Source organism: Lampris incognitus, chromosome 13 (genome assembly GCF_029633865.1).
Source record: "Lampris incognitus isolate fLamInc1 chromosome 13, fLamInc1.hap2, whole genome shotgun sequence".
In the NCBI taxonomy this organism is placed as follows: Eukaryota; Metazoa; Chordata; class Actinopteri; order Lampriformes; family Lampridae; genus Lampris; species Lampris incognitus.
In genome coordinates, this window is record NC_079223.1 from 4361207 (window position 1) to 4371020 (window position 9814).

The window sequence follows — 9814 nt, forward strand, 5'->3', positions numbered from 1 at the left end:
TAGTCAAAATAGGGGTCACGCAGGCAGGTGCCACTGCTGTGGACAGGAAACAGAACCAGGCAGAGAGAAGGAGTCTGATTGGGAACCTCAGAGAGGAAAAGCCCCAGCAGACGTCCACAGAAGAACTCACAGCGTGTTAGCCAACTTCATTTCAGTAACCTAGAGCAGTGGTTCTCCACCTTTTTGGGGTCCTGGACCCCCTGCGTATTTTTGATCTACCCTGAGGACCCCTCCACCTGATCTTGGGGGAGGGGGGTTGCAATTTGATAGAAACAGTAGAAACTGCATTTTAAATTGCATTATAGCATTTATTCACTCTTTGGGGCAAAAATAAGAGCTTTCAGTTGTAACTTAGATATAGTTAACAAAACAGAATTCTTATGCAGTAACTTTCAGATATATGTAGCAAAACAGAATATGTATTCAGTAACTTTCAGATATATGTAACAAAACAGAATATGTATTCAGTAACTTTCAGATATATGTAACAAAACAGAATATGTATTCAGTAACTTTCAGATATATGTAACAAAACAGAATATGTATTCAGTAACTTTCAGATATATGTAACAACACAGAATATGTATTCAGTAACTTTCAGATATATGTAACAACAGAATTTTTATGCAGTAACTTTTAACAATGCAAACGGGAGCGAGATCTCTTATTAAAATACAATAAATGACACTTGTGAAACAGATGTAATTAGAGAAAAAAGTCCTGTTACCCTTTATAGTTTAGGTAGATAAAGGTCTCAGTCACATTTGAGTAAAATAATCCTATTTCTATAAATGTCATAGGATCTTTTTTTAAAGATATTTTATTTTCACGGACCCCTTGCAATTACACCACGGACCACTAGGGGTCCGCGGACCCCCGGTTGAGAAACACTGACCTAGAAGAACTACTTTGATTGAGAAGATGTTTGGGTTTGTGTTTGTTTTTGTTTTAAATAGACGTTCGGGGCCCACACTCCGTCCCAGTTGGTGGCGACAACGCGCCAAACTGTTTACCAACCGCCAGTCCGCTTTTAAGGGAAGAAGAAGAAGAAGAAGAAGAAGAAGAAGAAGAAACCCGTCCGGCGCCGCCAGCAGAGTTAGAAGAGAAGCGTCACGCGGAGCAGCGCCGGAGACACGCAGGTAAGCGCGAGGCTCGGCCCGGCCCGGCTGGTCCGGTCGTCGTTTGTAAACGTGCGAGGGTCGAGTTTGGACCGACACGTCCACACCGGGCCGAGGTGGGCGAGCTGGCTGCAAGCGGCGCTCTCGAACTAGCGAGCTCGCTCCTCCAGCCCTGCCCCGGCGGTGCAGCCGCCCGGGCTAACTCACCACGCAAGCCCGCCGGCGGGCCGCTGGCGGCGGGCGGGCCGCGTTTCTAACCGCGGCGCCTTGCCAGGAAGACAACACGATCAGTACCGCCGCACGCCTCGCGTTATGACGTGAACCGTATCACGTTATAACGCGATACGTCGCACGTTATAACCGCACCGTCGCGTGTGTCTCTCTGTTGTGAAAGGTCAAAACAAAACAAAACCTGCGCTGATTGCGAACAGCTGAGGTGAGGCGACACCACGTTGAGTGGGTTCATGTGGACGCAACGTGTGGAGAGAGAGAGAAGCGTCTCATCACTCCTTCCTCCTCCTCCAGCCTCCTTCCTCCTCCTTCAGTCTCCTTCCTCCTCCTCCTTCTGTCTCCCTCCTCCGTCAGTCTCCTTCCTCCTCCTCCAGCCTCCTTCCTCCAGCCTCCTTCCTCCTCCTTCAGTCTCCTTCCTCCTCCTCCTTCTGTCTCCCTCCTCCTTCAGTCTCCTTCCTCCTCCTCGTTCCTCCTCCTTCAGTCTCCTTCCTCCTCCTCCTTCAGTCTCCTTCCTCCGCCTCCTTCAGTCTCCTTCCTCCTCCTTCAGTCTCCTTCCTCCTCCTCCTTCAGTCTCCTTCCTCCTCCTCCTTCAGTCTCCCTCCTCCTCCTCCTTCCTCCTCCTTCAGTCTCCTTCCTCCTCCTTCAGTCTCAACTGACCCTTACGATACAACATCAGCCGTTGCTTTCATGTGCAGGTTGCCGTGGCAGCGGCTCGGGGTTCCGGGGCCATGTGTGCAGGTGAAGGAGGACTTGGGGAGTAGGTGTGACCCCAGCCTCCTACAGGCTGCGCTGCGGGCCGTCTCAGGCGAGAGGCCACTACACTTGGCGATATCTTTGGTCGTGGCTCCACAGCAGTGGTCCTAGACAGGGTCAGAGAAGGCCGTTGTTGCGGTCTTGCAGCCGGAGATAACCTGACGGTGTCAGGTGTAGGACGAGCAGCTCACCACGTGACTGATGCTGCGACCTACGTCTGCTAGCCAGCCAATGGGAACGCTGCACGGAATGACGCGCTGATCGACGCGACGCGGGATCTGTGCCGGCGCTAAACGCAAACCGACACACTGGCAGCGTCTGTGACCCACATCCCACGGATCCAACAGCACCAGCTATGGTGGCTACTGCAAGGGCTCGGCTACCGCTAGGGCTCGACTCCTGCTCGGCGCTGTGTTGCGCTACCGGCGGCGTGGACTGAGTAGGCGCGCTGATGCGGCACGCACGCTGATGACGTTTTTATGCAACTGCGTCGTGCAGGAGAGAGGTGAAGAAGAGGGTGCAGGCAGGGTGGAGTGGGTGGAGAAGAGTGTCAGGAGTGATGTGTGACAGAAGGGTACCAGCAAGAGTTAAAGGGAAGGTTTACAAGATGGTTGTGAGACCAGCTATGTTATATGGTTTGGAGACAGTGGCACTGCTGAAAAGACAGGAGGTGGAGGTGGAGGTGGCAGAGATGAAGATGATAAGATTTTCACTGGGAGTGATGAAGAAGGACAGGATTAGGAACGAGTATATTAGAGGGACAGCTCAGGTTGGACGGTTTGGAGACAAAGCAAGAGAGACAAGATGGAGATGGTTTGGACATGTGTGGAGGAGAGATGCTGGGTATACTGGGAGAAGGATGCTGAATATGGAGCTGCCAGGGAGGAGGAGAAGAGGAAGGCCAAAGAAGAGGTTTATGGAGGTGGTGAGGGAGGACATGCAGGTGGCTGGTGTGACAGGAAGATGCAGAAGACAGGAAGAGATGGAAACGGACGATCTGCTGTGGCGCCCCCTAACGGGAGCAACCAAAAGTAGTAGTAGTAGTAGTAGTAGTAGTCGTCATCGCAGCCTGTGATTCAGTAGGTGTTACCATCATACAGTCTACATACATCAAACTTGATGTCGTACCCAAGTTTATTAGATTCATATCGCAGTGTGGCTTGCAATAAACTTACAGGATTGCTTAAGTCGCAGTCTGTAGGAGGCTTAAGGTGGAGACAGATGTACTCTTAGGCCCCCCTCGGGTCAGGGATGGTTGTTCCCTCTTAACATAGAGGGCCTCTTTGACTCCTCGTTCAAACCAGCGTTCCTCCCTATCAAGGATGTGCTCATCTTTTAAAGAGTGATCACTGGCCTGTAGATGGTGTAGACTGTGGAGTCCTGGTCTGTAGATGGTTTAGACTGTGGAGTCCTGGTCTGTAGATGGTGTAGACTGTGGAGTCCTGGTCTGTAGATGGTGTAGACTGTGGAGTCCTGGTCTGTAGATGGTGTAGACTGGAGTCCTGGCCTGTAGATGGTGTAGACTGTGGAGTCCTGGTCTGTAGATGGTGTAGACTGTGGAGTCCTGGTCTGTAGATGGCGTAGACTGTGGAGCCCTGGTCTGTAGATGGCGTAGACTGTGGAGCCCTGGTCTGTAGATGGTGTAGACTGTGGAGTCCTGGTCTGTAGATGGTGTAGACTGTGGAGTCCTGACCTGTAGCTGGTGTAGACTGTGGAGCCCTGGTCTGTAGATGGTGTAGACTGTGGAGTCCCGGTCTGTAGCTGGTGTAGACTGTGGAGTCCTGGTCTGTAGATGGTGTAGACTGTGGAGTCCTGGTCTGTAGCTGGTGTAGACTGTGGAGTCCTGGTCTGTAGATGGTGTAGACTGTGGAGTCCTGACCTGTAGCTGGTGTAGACTGTGGAGCCCTGGTCTGTAGATGGTGTAGACTGTGGAGTCCTGGTCTGTAGATGGTGTCGACTGTGGAGTCCTGGTCTGTAGCTGGTGTAGACTGTGGAGTCCTGGTCTGTAGATGGTGTAGACTGTGGAGTCCTGACCTGTAGCTGGTGTAGACTGTGGAGCCCTGGTCTGTAGATGGTGTAGACTGTGGAGTCCTGGTCTGTAGATGGTGTCGACTGTGGAGTCCTGGTCTGTAGCTGGTGTAGACTGTGGAGTCCTGGTCTGTAGATGGTGTAGACTGTGGAGTCCTGGTCTGTAGATGGTGGAGTCCTGGCCTGTACATGGTGTAGACTGGAGTCCTGGCCTGTAGATGGTGTAGACTGTGGAGTCCTGGTCTGTAGATGGTGTCGACTGTGGAGTCCTGGTCTGTAGATGGTGTAGACTGTGGAGTCCTGGCCTGTAGATGGTGTAGACTGTGGAGTCCTGGTCTGTAGCTGGTGTAGACTGTGGAGCCCTGGTCTGTAGATGGTGTAGACTGTGGAGTCCTGGTCTGTGGATGGTGTAGACTGTGGAGTCCTGGTCTGTGGATGGTGTAGACTGGAGTCCTGGCCTGACGTGTTAACTCTTCTGTGTTGTGTCATCCTCTTGGCCAGCGTCTGTCTAGTTTCCCCAATGTACAAGTCACGACAATCCTCCGGCACTTAACAGCGTACACTATATTGCCGTGTTTGTGCGAACACACAGCCTAGTTGTGTCCAGATGAACTGACTCAACTTGCTGTGATTTTCTTACCTGGATGCTGGAGCATGCACAGAGACACCCGAGGTGAGCGCTTTCACCATGCAGTGAATCGAAATTACTGCAGGTGTGAAAGAGACGTTTCCACAAATGATTGAAAATGTTTCAGAAATCCATTGAGCCATTGTTTTGTGGTTTTTGTCCCCCCCCCCTCCCCTTGGCTAAAGTGGATGTTGTCCCCAAGTGAAATGGATGAGGATGAAGCTGAAGAAGAGGTGGAGTTTGTATCAGTAAGTGATATGTATGACTACCTTTTGTTAAAATTAAAAGAAATAAATGGTTTGAGTAATCAATTCACATTGGGACAAACAACACATAAACCACATTCGACTCACCAAAAGTCCGTCCCTTAGTTTGGTGAGAGCAGAACACTGTCCTCTGTCTTTAGACAGTGACTTGACTCGGTTCAGTGGGAAATAGAATTTGGCAGCAGTCAAGAGGAAGATGATCCCTCAGCATAATACATACATTTCTGTTATTTTGTAGAATTCTTGATTGGCATAGTTGACCAAGTGGCTGAATGCTACAAACTGCAGAGCGACGGCTCTGATCTGTGATGCAATTATAAGCCCGAAAATGCTTATTTGCTCATTTGCAGTATTTTGTGTCTTAGTGAAATTCCTCACCAGCAGGTGAAATTGTCAGTACAGTGCCCAAATGATTTTTGGAGATTTATTTTGTGCTGTTTTCAAAGCTTGAGGAAATATTTTACTCACCATAGCAGTGCTGTTATTGAAAATTACAAACTATTATTTTAACACTTACAGTAAATTGTAGCTCTGAGACAAATGCTGCCATAGTTGAACATCTGCTTTCTTTTTATACATAAACCATTCATGGCTGCACGGTGGCGCAGTGGTTAGCGTGGTCGCCTCACTGCAAGAAGGTTCTGGGTTCGAGCCCCGGGGTAGTCCAACCTTGGGGGTCGTCCCGGGTCGTCCTCTGTGTGGAGTTTGCATGTTCTCTCCGTGTCTGTGTGGGTTTCCTCCGGGTGCTCCGGTTTCCTCCCACAGTCCAAAGACATGTAGGTCAGGTGACTCGGCCGTACTAAATTGTCCATAGGTGTGTGTGTGTGTGTGTGTGTGTGTGTGTGTGTGTGTGTGTGTGTGGGTCCTGTGTGATGGCCTGGCGGCCTGTCCAGGTGTCTCCCCACGTGCCGCCCAGTGACTGCTGGGATAGGCTCCAGCATCCCCGCGACCCTGAGAGTAGGATAATTGGTTCGGATAATGGATGGATGGACATAAACCATTCAAAGATTCATTAACCACTCGTGACTGAAGCAGCTAGATACAGATTTTTAAATATTTTGTACTCCAGCTCTCTTTTAACTTATTTTTAGCTTTTGGTCTTCATGTGTGTATATATCTTATACTGTGTTTGCTGTGTTTGTGTGTGTCTGTCTTGCACTGTTAGGTGAAGCCACAGCCCTCATTTCATTTTTAACATGTTTCTGCACATTGTTTTTAATGACAATAAATTGAATTGAATTGAATTGAATGGACTGCATTTGTATAGCACTGCTAGCTGCAACAGCCACTCAAAGTGCTTTACAATTACTGCCTCATATTCACCCACTTACACACATACTCCTACACCGATGGTGGTGTCAACCATGCAAGGTAACAACCAGCTCATTGGGAGCAGTTAGGCCGTTAGGTGTCTTTCTCAGCTACACCTCGGCATTTTTGCCAGGAGGAGGAGCCGAAGATCGAACAGCAACCCTACAGTTAGCAGACAACCTACTACCACCCTCAAGTACAATTAGCCTTTCCAGATCTGTAAAGGCTAATTGCAGACTACATCCTTATGTAGAGTTTCTTAAACATCATACTCTAAAAGGACTTGCGTTGTCATTTGAGTATTGATGACCTCTTTTGATAGCACTGACATACCATGGTGTCATTTGTTTTACCTTTACACGTTTCAGGAAGGTCCTATCAGGCCAGTATTGGAATGTATTAATCTACTGAGTGATAGTGAGGAAGAAGCAGGTACACGGACAACAGATGCGGTAAGATTCTAGAAATAAAGATGGCTGTAGAAAGGAGGAGGCCAACTATTGCTGATGATTGTTGGCTTCTAAAGATTCCTCACTAAGTTTTTGAATTGATTTTGCATTTCTCTTTTCTTGTAGATTGAAGATGAGGTCAACCGTCAGAAAGCACAAGTGACGTCTACTCTGGAAAGACTAGCACGCCAAGTGGCTGAAGGGAAAAAGGAAAAAGCCGATAAATTCAGAGCTTTCAAGGTGACGGTGCCTCAAGATGAAGCAGGGTGCATTCATTTTGAGGCTTTAGAAACTCGACACACACTGTGACTCCAGTTGTCTGGTTCAGCTGAATGGTTTCTACAAACCTTTTCAACAAAAGCCACACAGGGGGCGTCCGGGTAGCGTGGCAGTCTAGTCTGTTGCCTACCAACACGGAGATCGCCGGTTCGAATCCCCGTATTACCTCCAGCTTGGTCGGGTGTCCCTGCAGACACAATTGGCCGTGTCTGCGGGTGGGAAGCCGGATGTGGGTATGTGTCCTGGTGGCTGCACTAGCGCCTCCTCTGGTCGGTCGGGGCACCTGTTCGGGGGATAGGGGGGGAATAGCGTGATCCTCCCACGTGCTACGTCCCCTGGTGAAACTCCTCACTGTCAGGTGAAAAGAAGCGGCTGGTGACTCCACATGTATGGGAGGAGGCATGTGGTAGTCTGCAGCCCTCCCCGGATCAGCAGAGGGGGCGGGGCAGAGACCGGGACGGCTCGGAAGAGTGGGGTAATTGGCCAAGTACAATTGGGGAGAAAATCAAAAGAAAGAAAACACACACAGTGACATGGATGCCGGTGCTGGTGTTCTTGAGCCCAAACGAGAGTGCAAAACTGAAGATATAAATGTTTTCAGAAACAGAAACACAATATATCTGTTTCTTAATTTTTGTTTCCAATCTTTCGGCGCCTCACCGGATTTTAACCATGCTATTAGAGCCATGGTAGTATAAATCTTCTTGTTTCTTTGTACCCAAGTGTAGGCCCCTCTAGTCTCTTTCCAGATAAAATATTCAAAGGGAAATTACACTCCAGAGTTCAGACTGTAGTCAGCGATGAGGGACGTTTCAGTGATCATTGCATTCAAACTTAAACATTTTGGATTACTTGGGAGTTTGCAGAGTTTGGGCTGAACCTGAAACATGAACCTAATTTCCATACTTTTGTTCTGTGAAGAGGTGGATTGTTAGCAAAGGAGGTGTGAACCCTCTGCCGCCCAGTTTTTTCCATAGTTGGAATCATAATGACTGGTAATTTTATAACTGCCAAAAAGAGTTGCTGTGATGATTATAGTGATAATAGAAAAACTAGTCTTCCTTTTGGAGGGTTAAGCTTTTAGTATTCATGGCAGGGAATCAGAATCATATTTATTTGAAAGTACAAGGAGATAGAAGGAATTTGTCTTAATATGTTCATGCAAGGGGGAAAAATTAACAGTAAATGGTTAAGTTAAAAAGAACAAGTAAAATACATGCACTCAAGATAAAATAAAAGTAAGGTGCAATTAACACCGGTTCAGTGAGTGAGACCAAGCAGTTACATGCTTGGTCTCACTTCTGCACGGTTAACTTGAGCTAAAGATCTACTGCCAGAGCTTAACTGCTGCTGAAATACCTGCAACACATCTGTTCTGGGGCGGCACGGAGGCGCAGTGGTTAGCGCGGTCGCCTCACAGCAAGAAGGTTCTGGGTTCGAGCCCCGGGGTAGTCCAACCTTGGGGGTCGTCCCAGGTCATCCTCTATGTGGAGTTTGCATGTTCTCCCCGTGTCTGTGTGGGTTTCCTCCGGGGACTCCGGTTTCCTCCTACAGTCCAAAGACATGTAGGTCAGGTGAATCGGCCGTACTACATTGCCCCTAGGTGTGAATATGTGTGTGTGTGTCTGTGTGTGTGTGTGTGTGTGTGTAATCCAGTTAGTCAAGTAAATTTTCTATGAGACAGTACAAGCCTGTTTCATGCTATGTTTCATGTCAGACAGGCCGACATATATATGTATTTAAATATGTATATATATGTATGTATACACACACACACACACACATATATATATATATATATATATATATATATATATATATATATATATATATATATGCACACACACATATATATATATACGTATATATGTGGGCCCTGTGATGGCCCGGCGGCCTGTCCAGGGTGTCTCCCCACCTGCCGCCCAATGACTGCTGGGATAGGCTCTCCAGCATCCTGCGACCCTGAGAGCAGGATAAGCGGTTTGGATGATGGATGGACATTTGTTGTGTTTATGTTGTAATGGGATCAAATCGGAGCCTGAGGAAGTGAAGGACAACTAGGACAGTGACAGTGCCACCTAGTGGTCAGAACTGATTTGCACGAAGCATTATTTCACTATTGCTTCTTCACTCAGGTTTGACGTGTTGTTGGGTGTTTAATGTCGTATGTAACATGTTTGTTTTAACTTTTTTTTCATTTCAGGAAAAACAAATCTCCCAAAGAACTCATGGGCAACAGGAAATTGCTTTGAGCTCTGAAAATGGAAACAGTGAGGATGCCAAGCGTTGTGTGGACATGTGGTTGAAGATGCCAGGTACGTTTTTATTCCAGGTGGAAAAAAGCTTCTGATGTAAAACATCCATATGTGTCTCTTCTCAAAAGGCAAGGATTCTGACGAGCCGTGTGGGGATCTGTGGTACCTTGTCATCTCTGTGTCATTAATGTCCAGCATCTCCAGTCTCCTTTTTTTTTTTTTAGAAATTTATTTCTGATTTTTCCCTTTTTTCCTCCCAATTTAGCGGCCGGTCGATCCCTATTCTAGTTCAAACTCCCACCCTCATACTACATGCGTTCACCAGCTGCATCTCTCCGGCCGGCAGTCTGGAAGGAGACGCCTCGCCACTTTCGTGACAAGGCGACTCCAGGCCGAACCACTGCTTTTTCCGACACACACAGAAACGCATTCATGTGACGAACACAAGCCGACTCCGCCCCCCTCCCGAAGACAGCGCTGCCAATTATTGCTGCTT

The 9814-nt window shown here is 48.1% G+C and overlaps 1 protein-coding gene across 2 annotated transcripts in view; it reads left to right on the forward strand.

Annotated features, from left to right (window-relative positions):
• Positions 1–884: 884 nt before the first annotated feature.
• Positions 885–9814, forward strand: part of znf451 (zinc finger protein 451) — a 27411-nt gene continuing 18481 nt past the window's right edge. For both annotated transcript variants that reach the window (XR_008811272.1, XM_056291909.1), the window contains exons 1-5: positions 885–1139; positions 4944–5006; positions 6704–6787; positions 6911–7024; positions 9267–9378. Coding sequence is in view for 1 of the 2 variants with exons in the window: in XM_056291909.1 (XP_056147884.1) it covers positions 4947–5006; positions 6704–6787; positions 6911–7024; positions 9267–9378 (370 nt within the window). In the remaining variant the exon portion in view is untranslated. The remainder of the gene's footprint in view (positions 1140–4943; positions 5007–6703; positions 6788–6910; positions 7025–9266; positions 9379–9814) is intronic.